The 26,561-nt window shown below is 36.5% G+C and overlaps 1 protein-coding gene across 2 annotated transcripts in view; it reads right to left on the bottom strand.

Annotated features, from left to right (window-relative positions):
• The window catches only part of PLXDC2 (plexin domain containing 2), a 405,580-nt gene that overhangs the window by 77,561 nt on the left and 301,458 nt on the right, over window positions 1-26,561 (bottom strand). For both annotated transcript variants that reach the window (XM_065900422.1, XM_065900433.1), the window contains 2 exons: window positions 21,225-21,320; window positions 20,939-21,020 (listed from right to left, as the gene is read on the bottom strand). In XM_065900422.1, the coding sequence (XP_065756494.1) occupies window positions 20,939-21,020; window positions 21,225-21,320 (178 nt within the window). The remainder of the gene's footprint in view (window positions 1-20,938; window positions 21,021-21,224; window positions 21,321-26,561) is intronic.

Raw genomic sequence — 26,561 nt, 5'->3', positions numbered from 1 at the left:
ACTTAAATGGCACTTTCAAATGCATAGAAGTGGACAGAAAGAGCAGTGACTTTTACTTTGCTGTTGGCTCCGGAAAAGGAACATAAAGTCTTGCAGGTTTAGGTGTGCCATGCCTCTGTAAAATGCTATCCTTCTGCCAGTAAATTTTTATTCCATGGTGCTCAGAGATTAATGGCTCCTGGTCTTTCAGAGCTGTCTGTCTTCCTCAGGAACATCAATGTTGCATGAATCAACTCACCTCTGTTCTGCCAAGATAGCAAAGTCGGGCTTGGGTAAGGAACCAGAAATCCCTTCGAGGAGATGATTATCTATCTCATCAAAGAAAGGTCTATATCCCAATTTAATTTTTTTTTACTATAAAAAGTTTCAGAATTTTACTTGGAATGCTGAGATTTATAGAGAAACAGATAAGATGGTATTTCTAGTTTCTCAGAGAACCATAGGATGAACTTTTCTTTATCCTCGTTTACCATTTGGGAAAGTACTATAAGGGAATAAAAGTGACATCTGTCATCATCTCTCCAGGAACAGGAACCAGTAAACCGTCCCAGACAAATCAATCTCTCTCTCCCCCGCCTCTCTGCCTCTGCCACCATTCCTTAAGAGATAAAGTGTTTCTAATCACAGTGCATTTGGGTCCTCGCAAATGATCTGTAGAAAGAATGGGTGAAACAGGAAGATTAGTATTTTAAACTAGGAAAACCTGTATTAATCACGGACTTTTAAGCTCTGTCCAGAGTTCAGGGTTTAGTTTGGCAGAGGCCTTCAATGACTGCTGTAGTGAGTGAGGAGGAGGTGGGAGGGCCTGGCTATGAACCCGCTATAAGATCTAATTTTATCTGTTTTGTATTTGAAGTTTCTGCTTTTCAAAAATGTTTCTCCTGCTTAAGAAGAAAAAGTTTGAAAACCATTTTATTAAATCATTTGTATACCTCATCCCATTTATTAATCTAGGCTTGTTATCATTATATTTTACAATGTAATTAAATCTTTTAGACGAGTACTATGAGCTCATTTAAAATACGGTAACATAACTTTGACAGGGCACTCCGGGAAGCACAGACAATAATACCTGAGTGAATCTCATAATGACCAGCAGAACACTGTCTTTTAAAAGATATTTGCTTAATGATTTTTGATGGTGCACTTCTATTTCCTTCAAGAGATATTATACTTGTGAGATAACTTTTCTAAGATCCAGGTTAAATTAGAGTATCTCTCATACATGTGTGGCAGTCCATATTTGTTTACATTAATCATTCAAACTTGAAAATAGTCATTGCTCCATTTCATCAATTTATCTGCTCAAGGAACATATTTCTCCATGCATATCTTTGGCTCACGGGAAACTCAGCTTTATCTTCTAAAGTCTTAAGAGTGATTATTCCAAGTAGAAGTAAACTGATTTCGGTGGAAACACTTCCAAGATTTCTAGAATTTGCTGCAATGTTTTATAAGATGATTTCCTTATTATTTTAAAACTGCATGTTTAAGTATTTTGAAATATATCCCTATCTATCTATCTATCTATCCATCTACATTTGAGTTCAATTTGCCACTTGAAGTCTAGATTGTAATATCAATGCTTAAAAAAATAATAAGTATAATTTTGTAGTGGCTTTTAGTATACATAAAGCTTTGATTTCTTTTAAAATTTTTATTTTTTCTTCATTATAAATCTGTGAACTCACCTGGAAGGGTCTGTTTCTAAGACTATACCAAGCCCAGGTCCTTATGTAGATTACCAACAATGTATTAGTAAATTCTTTCCACTTTAAGAAATGATTCTGGGGCTTTCCTGGCGGCGCAGTGGTTGAGAGTCCGCCTGCCGATGCAGGGGACACGTGTCCCGGTCCGGGAAGATCCCACATGCCGCGGAGCGGCTGGGCCCGTGAGCCATGGCGGCTGAGCCTGCGCGTCCGGAGCCTGTGCTCCACAACGGGAGAGGCCACAACAGTGAGAGGCCCGCGTACCGCAAAAAAAAAAAAAAAAAAAAGAAATGATTCTGGTCATAAAAGAGTGTTCTGCTTCCTTCCTTTATTCTATATCAGATTTGTCAGGCATATAAAATATCAAATTACTAAATGCTAATTCTATTAGAGTTTTATGCAGCTCATGTATACAAATGTTCTATGTCCTATTAAAGGCAGCAAAAAGGATTTTAAGAATTTGGCTGTGAAGCAATTTTCTGCTTCATAAAATACAGTTAGTGTCACCTTATGTTTACAGAAGCATTCTTGGATGTAGATTTTTCTTCAGATCTGCTTTTAATGAAACTGACTTAGTATTCCAGAGCACCCCTTTAACCCAGATCGAAAAAAATATTTATAGCAAAAGCTATATAAGCATAAGGAGAATGGATATCTAGACCTGAATCTTCATGTTGATAGTTCAGAAGACCCATTAATTCAACATTCTCAAAATCTTCTTTATTATTCATTTTCAAACACTATTATATTCATTTGACCTGATCCTTCATTTGCTGTTTGTCACTTCCTTAGGTGGTAACTATTAGAATCACCTCATTTATCCCAGTGTCACTGTTTACTTCATTAAACCCTTCAAAACCAGACAGTCAATATTTTCTTCCAAAATAATTTATTGTGAATACATATTTTACTTTTTCTTCTGATTAATCAACATATTTGTTATATGTTTTCCAGTTGTCTGGCAAACTTTTCCTGTAAATGGCCAGATAGTAAATACTTCAGGCCTGTGGCTCTTGTGATCTCTGTCAGAGGAATTCCTTTATGGAGAAAAATTGAACTTAACCTAGGAATTCTAGCTATGCCTTAGATCCTGAACACACAAATGCAGTTAAAACTTAGACAGTAGGAAGGATTTCCATAATGATGTTAGGTAGGGTGACCATACAATTAACTTACAGGGCGAACCACTACACTTTTGAGAGAGAAAGAAATAGGGCATAGGGACCATAGGCCTAAAGCAGACCTGTGGTGAGAAAACTGGGCATATGGCATTTAGGGCATAATCCTTGATTATGCCCATAATGCCCTGATCCTTATACTTCACAGACATTTCTAGTTACAAATTCTGTGCTCAACTTCCATAAGTCTTTCTAGTCAAGTTTTCTAGTATATTTATCTCCTACCATGTTCACTTTATTTTAGACAATCTAGGTTTATGCTTGCATACAAAAATTTAAGTCTCTGAGGTATTTTATGCCCCTTCCTCTGAAATATGACATAAAGGATTATTCTCTTTTGTCATAGACTGAGAATATAGGTCCATTTCAGCTCCATCTTCTGATATATGAGTAGAAAACACACGCAAAAAGCAATACAGGACTAACTCTCCGATATGAAATAAACTCTTCTCTTTTTTTCTTGTGGTACGTGGGCCTCTCACTGTTGTGGCCTCTCCCGTTGCGGAGCACAGGCTCCGGACGCGCAGGCTCAGCGGCCATGGCTCACGGGCCCAGCCGCTCTGCGGCATGTGGGATATTCCCGGACCGGGGCACGAACCTGCGTCCCCTGCATTGGCAGGGGGACTCTCAACCACTGCGCCACCAGGGAAGCCCCTGAAATAAACTCTTTATATGCCATTTTTGCTGCATGAAATCTTAACAGATAATTCACAAGTCTTTTTTTCCCTTGAGAATTCTACCTATGTGCTATTTTTATTACTTTCTCCAATTCACATTTTTTACTTTTTTCATGAGGACTCTAGCTTGCCAGTTATGCACTTTGCACGAATATAACCTCGATTATTATTAAACAAAACTTTATATGTATCTTTTAAAACAAATCATTCAGATAAGTTTTCAGTAGAGGTTAGTGTATATATGCTAATAAACCCCCTAAAGTAGGCAAGGGGAGGGACATCTGCTTTGGATTGCTCATCCAGTGCGTGAACATTCTTAGCAAGACCACATGTGCTAAGAGTAGGCACAGAAGCCTAATAGAGAAATTCCAACCCTAGCATTTATTTTTCCCTTCATCTCTACAACCACCTATCCTTCAAAAATTTTTATTTTATTTTTTTAACATCTTTTTTGGAGAATAATTGCTTTACAATGGTGTGTTAGTTTCTGCTTTATAACAAAGTGAATCAGCTATATATATACATATATCCCCATATCCCCTCCCTCTTGTGTCACCCTCTCACCCTCCCTATCCCACCCCTCTAGGTGGACACAAAGCACCCAGCTGATCACGCTGTGCTATGCAGCTGCTTCCCACTGGCTATCTATTTTACATTTGGTAGTGTATATATGTCCATGCCACTCTCTCACTTCGTCCCAGCTTACCCTTCCCCCTCCCCGTGTCCTCAAGTCCATTCTCTACGTCTGAGTCTTTATTCCTGTCCTGCCCCTATGTTCTTCAGAACCTTTTTTTTTTTTTTAGATTACAGATATATGTGTTAGCATATGGTATTTATTTTTCTCTTTCTGACTTACTTCATTCTGTATGACAATCACTAGGTCCATCCACCTCACTACAAATAACTCAGTTTCGTTTCTTTTTATGGCTGAGTAATATTCCATTGTATATATGTGCCACATCTTCTTTATCCATTCATCCGTTGATGGGACATTTAGGTTGCTTCCATGTCCTGGCTGTTGTAAATAGAGCTGCAATGAACATTGTGGTACATGACTCTTTTTGAATTATGGTTTTCTCAGGGTATATGCCCAGGAGTGGATTGCTGGGTCGTATGGTAGTTCTATTTTTAGCTTTTTAAGGAACCTCCATACTATTCTCCATAGTGACTGTATCAATTTACATTCCCACCAACAGAGCAAGAAGGTACCCTTTTCTCCACACCCTCTCCAGCATCTATTGTTTGTAGATTTTTTGATGATGGCCATTCTGACCAGTGTGAGGTGATACCTCATTGTAGTTTTGATTTGCATTTCTCTAATGATTAATGATGTTGAGCATTCTTTCATGTGTTTGTTGGAAGTCTGTATATCTTCTTTGGAGAAATGTCTATTTAGGTCTTCTGCCCATTTTTGGATTGGGTTGTTTGTTTTTTTGATATTGAGCTGCATGAGCTGCTTGTAAATTTTGGAGATTAATTCTTTGTCAGTTGCTTTGTTTGCAAATATTTTCTCCCATTCTGAGCATTGTCTTTTCATCTTGTTTATGGTTTCCTTTGCTGTGCAAAAGCTTTTAAGCTTCATTAGGTCCCATTTGTTTATTTTTTTTTCCATTTCTCTAGGAGGTGGGTCAAAAAGGATCTTGCTGTGATTTATATCATGGAGTGTTCTGCCTATGTTTTTCTCTAAGAGTTTTATAGTGCATGGCCTTACATTTTGGTCTCTAATCCATTTGAGTTTATTTTTGTGTATGGTGTTAGGGAGTGTTCTAATTTCATTCTTTTATATGTAGCTGTCCAGTTCTCCCAGCAACACTTATTGAAGAGACTGTCTTTTCTCCATTGTATATTCTTGCCTCCTTTATCAAAGGTAAGATGACCATATGTGTGTGGGTTTATCTCTGGGCTTTCTATCCTGTTCCACTGATATATATTTCTGTTTTTGTGCCAGTATCATGCTGCCTTTATTACTGTAGGTTTGTAGTAGAGTCTGAAGACCAGGAGCCTGATTCCTCCAGCTCAATTTTTCTTTCTCAAGATTGCTTTGGCTATTCGGGATCTTTTTTGTTTCCATACAAATTGTGAAATTTTTTGTTCTAGTTCTGTGAAAAATAACAGTCGTACTTTGATAGGGATTGCACTGATTCTGTAGATTGCTTTGGGTAGTACAGACATTTTCATAAAGTTGATTCTTCCAATCCAAGAACATGGTATATCTCTCCATCTGTTTGTATCATCTTTAATTTCTTTCATCACTGTCTTATAGTTTTCTGCATACAGGTCTTTTGTCTCCTTAGGTAGGTTTATTCCTAGGTATTTTATTCTTTTTGTTGTAATGGTAAATGGGAGTGTTTCCTTAATTTCTCTTTCCGATTTTTCATCATTGGTGTATAGGAATGCAAGAGATTTCTGTGCATTAATTTTGTATCCTGCAACTTTACCAAATTCATTGAATAGCTCTAGTAGTTTTCTGGTAGCATCTTTAGGATTCTCTATGTATAGTATCATGTCATGTGCAAACAGTGCCAGCTTTACTTCTTTCTGATTTGGATTCCTTTTATTTCTTTTTCTTCTCTGATTGCTGTGGCCCAAACTCCCAAAACTATGTTGAAAAATAGTGGTAAGAGTAGGCAACCTTGTTTTGTTCCTGATCTTAGTGGAAATGATTTCAATTCTTCACCATTGAGAACGATGTTGGCTGTGGGTTTGTCATACATGGCCTTTATTATGTTGAGGTAAGTTCCCTCTATGCCTACTTTCTGCAGTGTTTTTATCATAAATGGGTGTTGAATTTTGTCGAAAGCTTTTTCTGCATCTATTGAGATGATCATATGGTTTTTCTCCTTCAATTTGTTAGTATGGTTTATCACATTGATTGATTTGTGTATATTGAAGAATCCTTGCATTCCTGGGATAAGCCCCACTTGATCATGGTGTATGATCCTTTTAATGTGCTGTTGGATTCTGTTTGTTAGTATTTTGTTGAGGATTTTTGCATCTATGTTCATCAGTGATATTGGTCTGTAGTTTTGTTTCCAATAGAATTTCAATTGCATTGATTTGAGTCTTCTTTTTTTTTCTTGGTGAGTCTGCTTAGTGGTTTATCAATTTTGTTTATCTTCTTAAAGAACCAGCTTTTAGTTTTATTGATCTTTGCTATCATTTCCTTCATTTCTTTTTATTTATTTCTGATGTGATCTTTATGATTTCTTTCCTTCTGCTAACTTTGGGGTTTTTTTGTTCTTCTTTCTCTAATTGCTTTAGGTGTTTATTTGAGGTTTCTTCTTTCTTGAGGTAGGATTGTATTGCTATAAACTTCCCTCTTAGAACTGCTTTTCCTGCATTCCATAGGTTTGGGGTCATCGTGTTTTCACTGTCATTTGTTTGTAGGTATTTTTTGATTTCCTCTTTGATTTCTTCAGTGATCTCTTGGTTATTTAGTAGTGTATTGTTTAGCCTCCATGTGTTTGTAGTTTTTACAGTTTTTTTCCTATACATGATATCTAGTCTCAGAGAGTTGTGGTTGGAAAAGATACTTGATATGATTTCAATTTTCTTAAATTTACCAAGGCTTGATTTGTGACCCAGGATATGATGTATCCTGGAGAATGTTCCATGAGCACTTGAGAAGAAAGTGTAATCTGCTGTTTTTGGATGGAATATCCTATAAATATCAATTAAATCTATCTGGTCTATTGTGTCATTTAAAGTTTCTGTTTCCTTATTTATTTTTATTTTGGTTGATCTGCCCATTGGTGAAAATGGGGTGTTAAAGTCCCCTACTATTATTGTGTTACTGCTGATTTTTCCTTTTATGGCTGTTAGCATTTGCCTTATGTATTGAGGTGCTCCTATGTTGGGTGCATAAATATTTACACTTGTTATATCTTCTTCTTGGGTTGATCCCTTGATCATTATGTAGTGTTCTTTTTTATCTCTTGTAATAGTCTTTATTTTAAAGTCTATTTTGTCTGATATGAGATTTGCTACTCCAGTTTTCTTTTGATTTCCATTTGCATGGAATATTTTTCCATCCCCTCACTTTCAGTCTGTATGTGTCCCTAGGTCTGAAGTGGGTCTCTTGTAGACAGCACATATATGGGTCTTATTTGTGTATCCATTCAGCCAGTCTATGTCTTTTGGTTGGGGCATTTAATCCATTTATATTTAAGGTAATTATCAATATGTATGTTCCTATTACAATTTTCTTAACCGCTTTGGGTTTGTTATTGTAGGTCTTTTCCTTCTCTTGTGTTTCCTGCCTAGAGAAGTTCCTTTAGCATTTGTTGTAAAGCTGGTTTGGTGGTGCTGAATTCTCTTAGCTTTTGCTTGTCTGTAAAGGTTTTAATTTCTCTGTCGAATCTGGATGAGATCTTTGCTTGGTAAAGTAATCTTGGTTGTAGGTTTTTCCCTTTCATTACTTTAAATATGTCCTGTCACTCCCTTTTGGCTGGCAGAGTTTCTGCTGAAACATCAGCTGTTAACCTATGGGGATTCCCTTGTATGTAATTTTTTCCTTTTCCCTTGCTGCTTTTAATATTTTTTCTTTAATTTTTGATTGTTTAATTAACATGTGACTTGGTGTGTTTCTCCTTAGATTTATCCTATATGGGACACTCTGCACTTCCCGGACTTGATTGACTATTTCTTTTTCCATTTTAGGGAAGTTTTCAACTATAATCTCTTTAAATATTTTCTCAGTCCCTTTCTTTTTCTCTTCTTCTGGGACCCCTGTAATTAAAATGTTGGCGCATTTAATGTTGTCCCAGAGGTCTCTGAGAGTGTTCTCAATTCTTTTCATTCTTTTTTCTTTATTCTGCTCTGTGGTAGTTATTTCCAGTATTTTATCTTCCAGGTCACTTATCCATTCTTCTGCCTCAGTTATTCCACTATTGATTCCTTCTAGAGAATTTTTAATTTCATTTATTGTGTTGTTCTTCATTGTTTGTTTGCTCTTTAGTTCTTCTACATCCTTGTTAAACGTTTCTTGTATTTTCTCCATTCTATTTCCAAGATTTTGGATCATCTTTACTATCATTATTCTGAATTCTTTTTCAGGTAGACTGCCTATTTCCTTTTCATGTGTTTGGTCTGGTGGGTTTCTACCTTGCTCCTACATCTGCTGTGTATTTCTCTGTCTTCTCATTTTGCCTGACTTACCGTGTTTGGGGTCTCCTTTTCACAGGCTGCAGGTTCGTAGTTCCCATTGTTTTTGGTGTCTGCCCCCAGTGGGTAAGGTTGGTTGAAAGGGTTGTGTAGGCTTCCTGGTGGAGGGGACTGGTGCCTGTGTTCTGGTGGATGAGGCTGGATCTTGTCTTTCTGGTGGGCAGGACCACGTCTTGTAGTGTGTTTGGGGGTGTCTGTGACCTTATTATGATTTTAGGCTGCCTCTCTGCTAATGGGTGGGGTTTTGTTCCTGTCTTGCTAGTTTTTTGTCATAGGGTGTCCAGCACTGTAGCTTGCTGGTTGTTGAGTGGAGCTGGGTCTTAGCATTGAGATGGAGATCCCTGGGAGAGCTTTTGCTATTTGATATTACATGGAGCTGGGAGGTCTCTGGTGGACCAATGTCCTGAACCTGGCTCTCCCACCTCAGAGCCTCAGGCCTGACACCTGGCCAGAGCACCAATATCCTGTCAGCCACATGGCTCAGAAGAAAAGAAAGAAAGGAAGAAAGAAAGAAAAAATAAAGTAAAATAAAATAAAGTTATTAAAATAAAAAAATTTTAAATTAGAAAGTAATAATAAAAAGAAAGAAAGAAGAGAGTAACAAAACCTAAAGACAAATCACCCAATGATAAGAAGCGCTAAAAGCTATACCAAAAATAAAAAGAAAAAAAAAATGGACAGACAGAACCTTAGGACAAATGGTTAAAGGAAAGCTATACAGACAAAATCACACAAAGAAGCATACACATACACACTCACAAAAAGAGAAAAAGGAAAAAATATATATATATATAAAGGAAGAGAGCAGCAACCAAATCAATAAACAAATCTACCAATGATAATAAACTCTAAATACTAAACTAAGATAAACATAAAACCAGAAACAAATTAGATGCAGAAAGCAAACCCCAAGTCTACAGTTGCTCCTAAATTCCACAGTCTCAATTTTGGCATGATTCGTTGTCTATTCAGGTATTCCACAGATGCAAGGTACATCAAGTTGATTGTGGAGATTTAATCCGCTGCTCCTGAGGTTGCTGGGAGAGATTTCCCTTTCTCTTCTTTGTTCGCACAGCTCCTGGGGTTCAGCTTTGGATTTGGCCCCGCCTCTGCGTGTAGGTCGCTGGAGGGCATCTGTTCTTCGCTCAGAGAGGACGGGGTTAAGGAGACGCTGAATCGGGGGCTCTGGCTCACTCAGGCCAGGGGAAGGAGGGGTAGGATGCGGGGCGATCCTGTGCGACAGAGGCCAGCGGGACGTTGCACCAGTCTGAGGCGCACCGTGTGTTCTCTCGGGGAAGTTGTCCCTGGATCACGGGACCCTGGCGGTGGCAGGCTGCACAGGCTCCCAGGGGGGAAGGTGTGGATAGTGACCTGTGCTTGCATACAGGCCTCTTGGTGGCTGCAGCAGCAGCCTTAGTGTCTCATGCCCATCTCTGGGGTCCTTGCTGATAGCCGTGGCTCACACCCATCTCTGGAGCTCATTTAGGCAGTGCTGTGAATCCCCTCTCTTCATGCACCCCAAAACAATGGTCTCTTGCCTCCTAGGCAGTTCCAGGCTTTTTCCCAGACTCCCTTCGGCTAGCTGTGGTGCACTCGCCCCCTTCAGGCTGTGTTCACACCCCCCAATTTTTATTTTAAATCCTGGCTCCACTGTTTCCTAGTTTCGGGACCTTGGCTAAGCTTCTCAACCTTCCTAATTCTCATTTACTTAATCTGTGAAACAGGGATCTTAACACTTACCTCTTAATGTGACTGCAAAGATTGAATGAGATAATAGAATTAAAAGACTTTAGTGGAAGTAAAGGCTTTCCTGTGATGCCTGGCACATGGTAAGTATAGAATAAAAGGTAGGTACTATAATTATGCTAAGCATCTCCAAAGGTGAGGCATGCTTACCCTTCAAACAACCCCCTTGTCCTTTCTTTCAAAGCGCATGCAATTTAGCAGCAGTAGCAGCAGCAGGAAATCTGGGCGAAGATAGAATAAACTTGTGTGCTAACAGAGTGCAGAGGAGAGATTAATTTTGATCAGAGCAAAGGTCAATGCAGAGGTCTGCTCTAGTGGTCGAAGACATTATTTTAGGAATATAAAATCTGTGTATTTTTAGGAGAGTCTATCATTAGAAATGAACGCAGACAAGATCATGATACATGGAGAGAATAGCTCCCCCTTGACTATGAATTGTCATTGAAGGGAAAATTCTAGAGCTGGGAGAAAGAAAAAGTGGCCCTCGAGGAAGGAGAAAAAAATGAGCATCACTAATCCGGAATCAGCCAACCCATATTATAATGATCCAGAAAAGGAAAATTTGAATGCTAGTCTTTGTTCAACCAATAAATCATTTTTATCTTGAAATGTCTTCTTCTTTCTTTTCCCTAATAAAGTATACTAGCTTGGTCAGATTGCCCTACAATCATATAAAAAGATACATCTCTAGAATAACACTATTTAGATGTTCTTAGAGCTAAAGAAACAACAGGATTGTTGCATGCATTGCTGAATTACTGCATTTCCTGAACTTTTCCATGAATGACAAAATTCCTACCATAAAATTTCCCTCAAAACTCTGGGTAGGACAAGATTGTATCTCTGACTCAAAACTTGAGAGAGAATAAATTCTTTAGCATTTAGAACATTTCATAAAAATCTTTAGTAGTATGTTCATATCAAGACATATGAAACAATCATATTTCAGCTTTTCTTAGAGACAGATTTTAGCAGAAAACAAAAAATCAGAACCTATCCCAATGACATTTTTATCATTTTGTTATGTAAGTGTTGAAAGAGCTGGCTTAAGTAGGAATATACTGAATTTTGAATGTTTTTCTATATCTTGACATTAGATTTTCAGCAAAACAAATAATTAAACCAAACTACTTTCATTAAATGTTTTCTTCTTACCACAATATCAGAATTTTCATTATAAGACTGTTAATCTGAGGTTCACCTCCTACTCAATAGTCATGTCAATTTCGTTTAAAGGGAAGCCAACTGTGAACTTTGGTTTTTGCTTTTAAATTTTGATTTCCTTGTCTTTTAAGGATCATATTTTTTTCCATAATAATTTAGCACCTACTGTTTTTAAATTGAGAAATTCAATTTCATTCTTGGACAATTAAATTTTAATTATTTCCAGGGGAACTCATTAGTGCATTAGTACAAGCCAGCTAAGGGAATGGAATATGTAATTTAGCACTAAAATGCTCCATTTTTGCTACTCCATATATGTTTGCTAGATTGCATTTGTTGAAGTTTAGTTTTCTAAATTACAAACAAGTAAAATGCAGCCACCAGAGTTGGTTAACACCTAAGCAAAATTTTAAAATCTCCTGGATGATCTTGAAAAAGCAGCTATAAAGAGATGTAATGCTAAATAATTCTACAGCTCTTATCTCTAGTTTGCCAAATGGTGCTCAGATGGAATGCAAACACAGCATTCACTGACTGGAAAATCAAAGATGACTTTAAATATGCCTTGATATTTCAGGGGGGCCTTGGTTACCAGGAGACTTGGCTCAAGACCTACCTGTTGCTTTAGAGTTTGGAAAAAAGAAAGCTGGTTTCCATTCTGTATTCATAGCCGTCCGTAGAGACTGGCAGATGGCCAGTGGCAAAAAGGAGACAGAGACCAAAATGCAAAATAGATGATAGACAGATCGATAGATAGATAAAAATAACACAGTTTAGTACCTTTTTTTTTTTTCAAAAAAGTAAAGAATTACACGCATTTTATATCCAAAAGGCTAATAAACCTAATGCCATCTCTTCAGGGGAAAGAAACGTAGCCCATACATTCAGCATTGATAATTTTCTGCTCCTGAAAGGTTCTTTAACTTTAGAATTTTCTGAAAGAGTATCCAAATTTTCCTAATACACTTTAACATATATTTCCTTTCTTTTAGGAATATATGTTTGTTTATTGATTGATTCAGTGTAGGTAATATGTACATATGGTGAAAATTCAAACTCTATAAAAGGGAATCTGATGAAATGATATTCTCTCTTTATGTCAATTTCCAATTCATGGCAGTTTCCCCAAAGGTGAAACTAGCTGCTACTAGTATCTTATATATCTTTTCAAAAGTATTCTCTATATTGGAATATACTTCCAAATGCTTTTATGTAATGGATAAAAAAGCATCACACCTCATTATACTATTATAATTAATTCGCACACAAAAATTCGTACATTTGTTAAAGCTGGGCTTGGAATGCTCAGAAGGAAATAAAAATGGACTTTAATTCTGTATTCTTAAAAGTCCAATGTGTTTATGTTATATTTCAGGACAAGCTAATTAAGAGAAATACTAAGATTCTTTATCTAAATTTGAAGGATTATAAAGGGCCTAGCACTAAAATAAGTTCCAAATTCAATTCACCACTTATAAGCATTGCACGTCAAAAACAATTATCTTGGCTGTATGATATTTCTAGAAGCACCTCAGCTCCTTTAGAACAGTGAATTTCTACTGTGGTAGGAGTATTTTAATAAAAATTCAGAAATCAAAGATGTTCCAACAAATTTAACTAGCTAACAATGTTCCAACATCATCTGATTTGTCTATTTTATATGCTATACTTATCCAAAAATTTCTTGCTTTCTTTTATCATGATCTATTTCATTAACTCCTGATAGATTTTAACAACAAATATTTTTATCTTCAGAACTTTTTTTGGTAGTATTTCTCTATTCCAAATTAAGAATAAATGTTTCCACACAATTTTGGCCTAAGCACTGCAGGCTTACAGAACTTTCAGCCCACACGTTGCAATAGCAGCATTTCCACTGTGCCCGCCTCAGATTACCCCAGGATCCCCTAAGGAGGTTTGTTAAAAAGTTAAATCTCTGGGCTCCACTCTGGACCTACTGAATGTGAATCCCTTGGAGGGTTTCAGAGACATCTGCATTTTAACGCTTCAGTAGCAATTCTTCACTGTACTAATATGTGAGAACTACCGAACTTATGGCCACTCAGATGTAAAGAACAGAAGAAGCAAATATATCTTGATGACGTATGGATTTCACATTTTAGCATATACAGTCAAAGAGCTTTATTGATTTGTCCAAGATTAGTCAGTTAATTGTTGGCCGTGCCACTAGGCATTCAGACATCCAGTCTAATCTACCTCAGACAACAAAACATGGCCCCCTCTTCAGTTTCAATTTTGGGGAATTTTGATTCCTTTTGAACAACTCAGGAATGCTTCTTCCATTCTGCGCCCCTCTTGAACCTTGGTTGGCTAGTACTCCCTGACACAGGAAGTCCAGGTGGCCACCAGTTTCAGATCTATGGGCAATTTACCCACTATTGCTGAGTGTATATAATTAAAGTCTAACATCTCCTTGATGCCTTCAATAAGAAACGACAGCAATTGTCTTCTTCCTGTCTATCATGACTAGGCGGAGTGGTAACAAAGCATTCCAATTAATTTTTCTTCAATTAAATAATTTTGTTGGATCTGATAGTTCAGCAAGGACGTATTTTCTACCAAAGACAAAAGTAGATTTTGTTCATATTTTGTATTTAAACCTGACATTCAATTTATATACTGAAAACAGTAACATTTTCAGCAATCAAAATGTTAATAATCTGTAAATCTGATGAGCAGATGGAGGTGATTTCAACTTGAAAGTCAGCACGTTGGAACACAGATCAATAAAAGTTTATTTAAAATTCTTAGAGCTTGGTGAGTTCTAAATGTCCATCTGAAATTAGGTGCATTTCCAAGCAGAACTTTATTTTACCCCAATCCACTGAAGTAAGCCTAAGGTTATAATTATTTTTGGATCAGGGCTCCTAGATTTCTCAAATGGCTTCTATTTGATTATTAGGTCTGGACTCCACACCTTATCACCAAAGCTAACAAGTTTCCTTATGTGAAAGAATCATATAAATGTATAATTTACAAGTAGCTTCAAATGTGAATTTATTAAACCATATATGGCTTGTCACTCAACAGTTGTAGGTTCCGGATCCTCTCTTTCAATCTTAAAATCTTGGACTAAATTAAGTCTTACTGTTAAATCAGACCAACTTTATATGGCTTTGTATGGCCTTCTCAGGATTTCAGTGGAGTTGCACCTTACTTCAGGGCTAGATATTGAGGTGGGTAAGTAGGTAAAAATCATACTCAGTCAAAATATGCTTGGAATTCCCTTAGTACAGCCCTCTCAGGAGCCTGATACTCTGTCCCTTAATAAAACCAGTTCTTCCTCCAATGTCAGAATGGACTGTGGGGTGTGGAGTTTTTGTTGATGAAGTTGTTGGCTTGCTTTCCAGACCACGTGATATGAAAAATACCCACTGTTTCTTTAAATACTAGAGTCACACTCAATGCTGCAAATGTTCCCATGTTAAGGGGTATAGAGGATCAAGACCAAAGGAGAAAGATATATTCCAGTTACTTGGGTGCTGTTTTTCAGAAGCATAAGATTACTGATTGGGGAAAGGTTGGATCAACTGCACTACTTAAATTTGTTCTCTCCAACTCTCTTTTTTCTCCCAAACTTAGGTAGTTTAATTTCTGTAGGCTAAATGAGAATATAATAATATAAGCACATTCTCTTTTAAAAATTAGCTGTGCCTTGAGGATATGGGGTGGGGGAAGGGTAAGCTGTGACAAAGTGAGAGAGTGGCATGGACATATATACACTACCAAACATAAAATAGATAGCTGGTGGGAAGCAGCCGCATGGCACAGGGAGATCAGCTCGGTGCTTTGTGACCACCTACAGGGGTGGGATAGGGAGGGCGGGAGGGAGGGAGACGCAAGAGGGAAGAGATATGGGAACATATGTATATGTATAACTGATTCACTTTGTTATAAAGCAGAAACTAACACACCATTGTAAAGCAATTATACTCTAATAAAGATGTTAAAAAAAATTAGCTGTGCCTTTATATCCTTAATTAATTTAGGTTGATAATACATTTCATATTGTTAATGAATTATTAGCCAATATTTCTGACTTCATGTATTTTCCAAAATTTTGAAATATACTGCATGTGATACTTTCTTTCTATTTCTCTTCTTGCTACTGCAAAGAAATCCAATTCATTCAGTGGCAAATAACAGGCAGTGCCAGAGGATGCTCAGGGAGATGCAATAGAAATAACAGGTTAAAAAAAATAAGAGCAGTTGTTCAGAAACACCTCTCCCTCATCTCACATTTTTTAAGTAAATATGTTATAGTACTCTTCTGTAGATCCATGTCTTTACCATTAGTAGAGGTCTGCCTATTCTATTTATTCTTTTGATGGGTGGAATCATACACTACATTTATTCCCAAATTTTTACCAGTACCAGTCTTATGACTTTGATTGGAACTAGGTAAATACATGGTGGAAAACTCTTTTAAAATGAGGCACGAAGAGACTGACTCCCCAGTGTTCAACATGCTTAATGACAAATGTTGACATCATTTAATGTCAACATCAGGCATCAGCTTCATTCTTTCTAGAGCCGTTTGGTTGACACTGACAAAGTCAATGGAGAGTAACAGCCAAAGTGAGCCATTAGAATTCTCAGGAAAGTGGAAATTTCTGGCCTCAATTATTGGATGGTTCAGTCCAAGCTGTCTGTGTCGGAGCCCTGTATTAGGTCAGGCGCTGTGTTGGGTGCTTACTAAAATGAGTAAGACTAAGACTGTGTTTCTACCCTTGAAATAACTTATGTTCTTTTATGTCCCCTTTGTTGATTCCTCCTTTTGTCTTCAACTCCATGTGGCAAAATTCAAATCATAGGAAAGAGTACGTAATGAATAGTAATACTCATTCTCCTGCCTGTCCCTGTTCACAATCGTTTCCCTAGAGACAAATATTGTTATCAGTCTCTTATGTATCTTTTCCGAGGTATTCTCTGTCTACAGAAACATACGTGTACACAAATACTTTAAAAAAATTGTATGTAATGGAAAACTAGCATCATACCTCATTATGCCATGCCATAGGCTGCTTCCTGGGATCTCTTCTATTTTCAATTTACACTTTCTCCACAGCTGATCTCATTCAGTCCACTGAATTTAAACACTATCTATATGATAATGACTCTCCAATCTGAACTTCTGGCCATAACCTTTTCCTGGAATATGTGGCTCATATATCCCCACCTATACAGCATTTCCACTTGGAAGTCTGATAGGCATCTCAAACTGAACTAGTCCCCAGTGAAACTCTTTATTTTTCCCACCCTAGTCTCTATTTCGTATGTCATCCTACCTATCTCAAAAGACAAGTGCCAGCATCCACCAAATTGCCCAAACAAAAATTTAAGAAGTATCCTGGATTCATATAGTTCCCTTTTCCTTCACTTCGAATCCACTAAGTAATCTGTCTCGCATTGAAGTGCTCTTTGCTTTCACTTTGGTGTAGCTGGTTCCCAGTTGTTCAGATCTAAGTTTAACCGTCCCTTTTCCCAAGAAGCCTTTTCTGGCCACTCAGATCAGAGCAACTACTGGCTCTCCAAACTCAACAGATCATTCATCATCAATTGTCTTTTTTGTTTAATTATCAATTCATTTATTTTCCAGCTTAACATGCTAAACTCAGCTCCCTGAGAACTCTGGCTTTGATTAATGCCTGGTTATTGTTCTAACTACTTCCGTGCTTAGACTAGTGCTTGCTGTTCAGATAAATGTGGAAAGTATTCAATAAATTTTTAAGTAAATGAATGAGTGAATGAATGTTTTAAGAGCCAAAATATATTTTCAATTAAAAAATAAACTTTTGGAGGGTGATGGCTGATGAAACCAAGGTCTCTTCAAAAAGACAAGGTTGTCTAGCATGAAACCAACAAGTAAACTCCTGTTATTCCTATCGATTTTGCTATATGTTCCCTTATAATGTTCGATTTCCTTCTTTTGCCGTAGCACTCACCACTGCTAACTTTATTTCCTGCATATCTATTTGCTTAAACTCTATCTCCCCATACTAAACATGTAAGCTCTATGAGGGAAGTGATTTTCTCTCTTTCCTTCACCACTGAATTCACAATCCAGGATAGTAACTTGAACACAGAGATACTAAAAAAATTTTGTTGAATGACTGAAGATAAAAGGTGTGGTTGATTCAGGTCCTCTCAGCTTTCAGCGAAGAAACAAAAGCACTCTTACCTAGAAGTAATGACCACCTGTCCCAAGAAAACACTCTTGATCATGGATCTCATTACATGTTCCTATAACTCAAATTCCTTTAGACCTTGGATAAGCCATTACAAATATTGTGCCTCAGTTTTGGCTTGCTGAAAACTGAGAATTAAAGGAAATAAACAAACCAATTAAAATTATCTTATCTTTCTAGAGGAAGCCAGGCTTGAGAATTCAATAATCATCACCAACTGATTATCATTCAGGGATAAGAAAGCACAAAGGAGAAGGTAAGAAGGATGGAAGAAAACAATCTGAGAGGCAATTTTTGCACTGCTTAGGATAAGACGTCTCTTGTTTTATTGAATTTGTCGATAAAAGCTCTAAAGTCTGGGGAAATGCTTCTGGGCAGCAAAAGCAAAGTTTTGATGCTCATAGGCTTAAGGAGAAATTAATAAAATGCAGTGGGGAAATTAAGTTGAACAAGAGTGCAACGAGCCGTAGTTAAACCAATTAATTAATCAGGTTTTGATATGTATATAACTGGGTTGCTGAAGAATTAAAAATAAATCCAAGATTTTAAACCAGTGTTTGGTATGCAACAAAACACCAAATGGTAACAGGCAGAAAATTCGAAGTTTTTCTTCATAGTGTTCTTTGATAAATTCTGTCCTCATTCGTATGCATCACCACCTTTCTTTTTTCCATTAATCTTAAAAACAACCTATGCTTTCAGTAATATACAAAAGTCTTATGCTTTGCTTGATTCTCTTCTACATGCTTTTTACGCCAATTTCAAAACCATGCAATTTTCTTGCACCCACAATCATAGAAATATTTATTTTTTCAGTAGTATGTCTACTGATGTTCAGGAAGCAGTTAAGATTAAGGTGCTTAGTGCACCTGCAGCCTGGTGGGTGTGAGGCATCGAAAAGGCAGGCCAGGAAGCACACAGAGTTTCAATTCCAAACATCACTTAAGAGCTCTGAAACCCTGCACAAATAACTGAAGCCTCAGTTTCCTCCTCTATAAAAATGTTATGTGAATTAAATATTTTTGAAAATTCTTGGAACAAGTCTGGCAGAGAAAACTCAATAAAATGGGAGCATTGACAGTATAAAGCATTTTGCACAACTTGTGGATGTGTTTCAATTGTCAGAATTGCTTGTCTGGAGCTTTAAACATGTATTTCCACCCAAAAAATTTTTTGAAAATAATGAAATGGTTAGTAGAAGGTAGGGTTCTAGACTAGTGTCCCAAACCTTCATTTATAATGACATTGTTTCAGTCGAGATTGTCTGAATAGTACTCTAGCTGGGGTAGCTAACTCGTCCTGGTTTTCCCTCAACTTTCCTGGTTTCAACTCTGAAAGTCCCTCATCCTGGGAGATCCTTCATTCCCAGACAAGTCAAATCATGATTTCTTCCTTTGGAACCTAGCCATCATTCATTCACTCGTTCATTTTTCTGCAGTATCAGGTACATTCTTAGGCTGTGGAGATGTAAGGACAATTCACCTTTAATAAACCCGGAGCCTAGCAGAGGAGACAGACAAGTGACAAATGTCCGTAAGCCTTGAGCTAAATGCTAATTATGGAGGTTGGTGCAGGATGCCGAGAACCACAGGGGCTGGGCGCCTCACACAGACTCATGGTTTAGGGAACGTTCTCAGAGGAGTTGACCACTGAACTGGAACTTCAATTAGATACGTACCCCAAACCAGGACCTTTTACTTAATTCTTTTGGGCTTTTTTCATGTCTCAGATCAGTGTTACTAAAATATACCTATTAAAATGCCATCTCTTTAGATTCATTTTGGTCATTATCTAAACAGATTTTGACTAACTTCTGATATGCTTGTAATTTGTGACATGTCAGTAGTATTTGAATATAAATGACTACAAATCCTTAATTTTATAGCAGTTCTTCCCACTCTGGAGATATAGCCAAGTTAAAAATCTGCTTTTAAGAATGGTGATCGCCTGTCTGCTTTTCCATTGTTTGAAATTAGTTGCACAAAGGAAATTATTGGAACAACATGTTAAATTGAAAATAAAACAGCGGTTATAGTAAATAATATTGCTCTATCTGAAATACTGTAGTGGTTGTCCCAAAGTTAGCAAGTCACACATGTTTCCCACAGCTTGTTATCAAGGAATTGGCATTCTATTCTTTATACTTCAATAACTTTTAAAGTAGTCCTGAACATGTCCCTATCTTTACAGCAAAGGCTGCAGCAAGATGATAAGACACCGGCTTCTCATACAACAGAAAGCTCTGCTGGAACGTGCACAAACTTGAAGACTCAGTTCTCCTGGAGGAAGAAGCGGATTTTTCATAGACTCTGCAGGTGAGAGGGGACTTATTCCCGGACAGGCTGGAAGCTCCATGGTGGGCAGGGACCACATCTATATTAATCACTGCTGCTTTCCCAGCACTCGGGACATAACTGCTACACAAAATGGTTGAGTAAATAAAACACATTTAAACGTCTTCACTCTGCATTTCCAACAAATGAGCATTCAGTCTCCGAAAAACTCTCTTTGCCATTCATGAAAATCAGTAAACCTCTTGGACACAACCAAGTGATTCAGCGTAAGTTTCAAAGTCAGTTATTTACAACCCAGGCCCAAACCGCACGTTCTATTTATGTAGAGTCCTGTTAGTGTCCCTGTATTCCTCAGCCTCAGACTACACCTCTAATCTAGGTCAGTAACCTTTGAGATATTTATAGGAATTTGCTAAGAATGTTGATGTGATTATGCATTAACCATCCTTGTTATTGTGAAGATATGTCATACCATGATTTCTGAAGAATACGGACCAACAGCTGCAATTTATAGATTCATCAATCACAATCATCATCTATCTTAAGCCCCATAGCAATTATAAATATATGTCAGATAATTATCTTATGGACTACAAAGGTTCATGGTCACTTTGGGCAATCAAAGGAAAATACTACAATTCCCATGTCTGAGCATTTTTTGCATTTTGGTGTTTTGTTTAACACATGTACATTTGTTCATGTATATCCAGTCAACACACCTGACACATTCAAAATTCAATGGAAGAGTAGAACAAGTCTTCATAAAGTTTAAAAATATTTTGCATTACTGTCTGTTACCTTTGAAGTTTACTACACCAACTGCAGTTGAAGCCAATCTGAGAGGATACACAGGGGCCACAACCATTAAACTGGAGACATGCTAGGAAACAGGAGAGAATGGATGCATCAAGACTAATTGGCAGCATGGAGGGAGAGAGAGAAAAAAAAGACTGCTCTGCCAAAATTAACATCACCCGCGCATCCCCATATACACACAGGATCAAAAGACCCATGCATAAAAAGATCAGATCATACAAATTGCAAATCATTTTTCCCACCTAGCTATGTTTACATGTTAACTTACTAGGCAATGGGGTCATCTCCACAGCTGAAATATTGGTGATTTTTGACATTTGTAGTTCTACTCGGTGGTATTCATAAATTGTTCTTCTTCGAACATCTGTAAAAACAAGAAACAGCATGGAGAGTAGAAAAAAAAATCCACTTTCAACATTTCTTCACTTATAAAACAACTGCATTTTAATAATGAATGTAGAATTATAAGCGTTTCACCTGATGGGGTTTTAAAATAAAAATTTAAAATAATCAAACCCTATAAAAAGGTTGATTATCAAAATCTGAAATTCTTGTACCCAGCAGCATTTTCATCAAGGAAGCTGAAAATGTTGATTAGGGTCTCAAATTTCTCACTTCACTAGCAGGGCTCAAACCCACTGTCATTCGGAGTATACTTAAGATATTTTCTTCATAGATTTATAAATTTTGAAAGATTTTGACATGAAATCAAGAAGGTAAGATGACCCCACTTCTCTGAAGCTAAAACTAAAGTGAGTCCTTTAGGAATGGGTAGCAACTAAAAATTTTTCAGTCTAAGTAAAGCTGGTTTAGCTAGAATAAGAGTCTGATTGCTTTAAAGGTTTAGAATAAGTTTCTTTAATAAACTTGAAGACAGAAATTAAATCATTAAAGAATCAGTATTGCTATTAAATGTACAGTGTCATATCCAAGGAAGGTTAATAATTAGCACTTATATTGCATGCAGGAATTTATAATAATTCATCGGCAAATCCAGTGGTGTTCCTGAGGAATAGGTTAGATAGAGACTTTGACAAAAAATTTAATAAGTAAAAATCAGATAAATACAAGCAAATGTATTTTATAACAAAAAAAGACGTTGATGATATATACTTAAAATCTACTTTTGAAAAAAGACCTGAGCCTTATACTATATTAGCTTGCTTGAGTTAGGTAAATGGAAATGGAAAATTGATATTATTGGTATTTTACTTAGCTCTTGGAATGCTTATAACGACAGGAATGCATTTCCTGAATACTACTATATCTACCAGGAATTATTTGGGAAGCTATAAATTATTTTTAAAATATCATAGTATCCAACTTGGGGAAGTCATATGTCACAGTGGTTAATAATGCATGTATTTGAAAAGTCTGGTTCAAGTCCCAGGCTTGCTACTTGGTATCTGCATGAACTTTGGCTCTTTTGTTAGTCTTTCTGTACTTCACTTTCCTCGCCTGTAAAATAGAGATAATAGTACCTCTATCACAGATCTGTTTTGAAAATTAAAATGATAGTAAATGAAAGTTGCTTAGAATAATCCCTTTCACATTGTAAGTTCAATAAATATCAGATATAATTTTTGTCTAACATCAATATGGCAACCATAGATCACACCGGTTATATGCTGCATGTACTGATCTAATTTCTATAGATCTAGGCCCTGAAATCAGGCTTCTAGGAATTTGTTTCCCCTCTTATATTAGGGAAGGTTAAATTTTGATTAAAGTAAATAGACCAACAATGATCTCCTCTAGGACATAAAACAGGAGTGTGGTGCCCAGAAGACAGCAAGCTCTCTTTTAGTAACAGTGTTCAGGAAATGTAGATACCTACACATCCAGGAGGGAAGTCAAACATTTACTCACAACCTACACATATCTGTTTCTCTCCACTCATATTCTTTCACCCATTTCTGATTATTCACAATGAAATTCTACTGCAGAAGAGGAAGACGGGAAGGGGTCCAAAATGAACTCTTTGGACGCAAGGAATGCTTCTAGAATGCTAGGAATGCTTCACTCAATATATCTTCAGGTTTCTCAGATTGGGAAACACTGATTAAAAATGTTAATCCAATTCACATCTTTTTTGTATAAGCAAAAGATGCATATATAATTTTCAAAGTGCAAACTTTATCCAACATTAGAGAAATTTCATATTTAGTAAGGTTTCTTGAGGTACATGAATAATGTCTTTTCTTTTTTTAACTTTTAAGGCATTTGAAACTATTACTCAGTTTCTGCCTTTGTCTAAAGAGAACACGTGCTTTCCTATGCATTTTGCTAAACAATTTAGGTTTTGGAAATAAATAAACAATATAGACTTGCCATGAGATCACTGTGATGGGGGTTTCTGAGTCTTCTTCATACTAAAGTTTGCACAGTATCATATTAGTAGGTGCTTAAAATACCAGTTTTCTTTTAACTTCATACTACACTTTGAAAAGTTCAAACTATGGACATGACCGTGAAGCCTCTGGGAGTTTAATTATTGATCATGCAAATGGGGTAAAGGGAAGCAGTGACATTTTTGCCATGCTAGTTCTATCACCCGCTCAGATAACTCCAACTATTGGGAGGAGATGAATTTAATAAAACCAAAATTAATGAGAACGTGTTTTGTTTGATGACCTGCCAATTAATGACAGCTTCCAAATGGTCATTTCTGTTGTGTATCATACATCTCCCTGTCAAAAACAAGTAATTAGGAATGTATTTACTGGTAGCTCCTGCCAATACTAGAAGCTTTCATTTGATTCCAGAAATGTATTTAGCCCATGTGTCTTCTTTAGAAAGTTAGCCAAAATAATGGTGAACCAAACATTCAGTACCTTAGCTGTGGTGATACAGCTTCAACTGTTTTATTACATCTTTACAAAACCAAGATCAACTATAATAACCATTAGGGGCTTTTAACATTTTTTTTAAAAATGAAATGAAATAAATCTCTGAGTAGCTAACACATAGAGAATAAAATGCAGTAATCAAAATCTTAAGGTGATATGATTCAAAGTGTAACTATTGAATTGCATGTTTTTAGACATTTTAAGCAATCAGCAGGAGGGACAGAGTGATTGTATGGAAACACCAGGAATCCTCTCCAATCAATATCCACTCTAGCTCAAATGAAAACAGTTTAATGAGTACCCTGTGGCATGATTAGCCATGATCTAGTTTACTTGTCTGTCTTGAAAATTAACATTCACACAGAGAATGTATGAGTAATTTCCTCAATTGTCTGATTCTTTATATAAATATTTTAATATTTTGTCTGGATTGTCAAGTAAATGATTAGTTAAAATTTCCTTATTTATGTGTTGTCAATGCTTAATGACTGGTCCCAAATGATTATTTCTTATTTTCTTTACTAGTTCCCACTGAGCCCAGCACACAGCACCATTTACTGAGTAATCTTTAATGTAAATAGCATGTATTGCACAACTACAAGTTCATTCCCAGCATAAAGACTCAGGAAAAAAGAGACTCTTGAGAGAAAAAGTGCACTATTATAGAAGTTATAAGCTTCCCACACGAAAATGCAATGCATTACCAGAATTAGCTAGTTGGAGTTGTGAAATAAAGCATCTACAAATAGAAGATTCTTTTGCCTGAAACATTTAAAAATTCTTGGGACTTCCCTGGAGGTCCAGTTGTTAAGACTCTGTGCTTCCACTGCAGGGGGCACAGGTTCGATCCCTGGTCAGGTAACTAAGATCCTGCGTGCCGTGTAGTGTGGCAAAAAAAAAAAAAAATTCTCCCTGTAGTTCTATTAAAAAATAATATAATTCAGCATTGGAAAAGGCAACATAAAATTTAGGTGACCATGAGGTGCTAATCTGAACCTCTCATATTTTCCTCTCATTATTCTTTTGTGTTCATAGAAATTCTAAAAAAAATTCTCAAATATGTCAAAATTAATCAGTGATTTATAATATCCAGAAAATTCTTAAATTTTTGCTTCTTTTGAAAAATCAAGATCAAGCAAATAGGGTATGTTAGAAATGTATGTATTAAAGCAATAAAATATCACTTTGCATGATGCTATCTATCTTGGAAGAATTTTGTGAGAGGATACTTTATGGGGAAAATGTCATGATTTCTATTTCTTCTTCCTTTTGTTCAGCCTCGAGTGAGCTAGTGTGTACTTGACAACAGAAGCACCTAATGAAGCTGTGTGGTAAAGAGAAGCAATTTTATCTTCTGTAAAATGAATAAGTTTGAAGTGTTTTCCATTTTGAGGAACACAAGGGTAAGATGACACAATTTCCTGAAGGATTTGTAGAGCGATCCATCCTTAAATGAATGAAAAGACCCTGATAACTTTGAAAATAACAGGTGAGGCTCAGTTCTTCTGAAAGAGCTTTAATTGGGGTGTATAAATTGTTAAGAAAAAAAAAGTCATGTTTTTCCAAGACTATTTGTTTCTTCCATAGTTTGTCAACATGTTCTTTTATTTTAGTTGCTAAGTAATTCTAATGGATGTGTCCTACCGCTGAATCCAAAATTACAATTTTTTTATGGGCAAAATCAATTAAAGTGAAATGCTTAAATTTGAAAATGTATCACTGAATAATATCTAAAATTCTAAGGCCTTTCAGAAGGCAAAGAAGAAGTAAAAAGTAGGTTAATGTAAATATTATACTTGAAATTTAATGTTCTATTTAAACATGTGTATAGGGTCCACTGTCACCCTGTTCAGTATGGTGACCATTAGTCATACATAACTCTTAAAATTAATTGAATCCAAGTAAAAATTCAATACCCCAGTTTCACTACCACACTTTAAGTGCATAGTAGTCACATGTAGCTAGTAAGTCCGTATTGGACAATTCAGATTTAAAACATTTCATCAGCACAGAAAGTTCTATTGGACAGTACTGGTCTATACTACTATGTTTTTGAGAATTAACGCTTAAGACATTTTGCGTAATAAAAGTGCATCTCTGTTTCTTAAAGTTATTTTTTTCTTTTCAGTCTGTGAACATAATTTTGATCAAGTTCTTTGAGAAATTGCTGACTGGTCTGTAAGCTCATAAAGAGACTGTGTATGGCAAACTACATACAATGTTCCTCAAAGAGTTCCCTAAATCTCTACGTATTTTTAAAATATGTTTTCTCTCCAAATTAGTTGTCAGTTTTATTTTTGAAAATGCTAATGTTTCTTATTGAGCTGTGAATAATAATCACCAAAAAGCAAAGGCACACTGTAGCATACACAATGTCAATAAATTTAAAACAGAAGATGCTGATGAGAAAGGGACTGGTGTTAAGAAAGAACCAGATAATGCATGCTGGTGAGAAGAAAAAAGTGGAGTATTCTAAGGGATTCAGAAATTGCCATTATCATAACTTGTAGTAGAACCCTTTCAAGTTAGGTCAGCTGCTTTCCAGATTAGTTTCTAGTACAAGAATTCTGCGTGTGTGTGTTAACGTAACTTTCACATTACTGAAATGACATAGACTTAAGTTTCCAAATAAACGGACCGTGGAGGCATGAACGGATTTTCTGGGTTTCTTGCTGGAAATGTTATGCTCATTAAGCTCAGAGGGTGGAGAAAAAGGTGAGGGATGATGGGGAAGGTCAGCACTGTGGAGATTAAGA

The sequence above is a fragment of the Phocoena phocoena genome, chromosome 2, assembly GCF_963924675.1.
Source record: "Phocoena phocoena chromosome 2, mPhoPho1.1, whole genome shotgun sequence".
Lineage (NCBI taxonomy): Eukaryota > Metazoa > Chordata > Mammalia > Artiodactyla > Phocoenidae > Phocoena > Phocoena phocoena.
The sequence above is the reverse complement of the archived record's forward strand: the minus strand, read 5'-3'. Positions and strand labels throughout refer to the sequence as shown.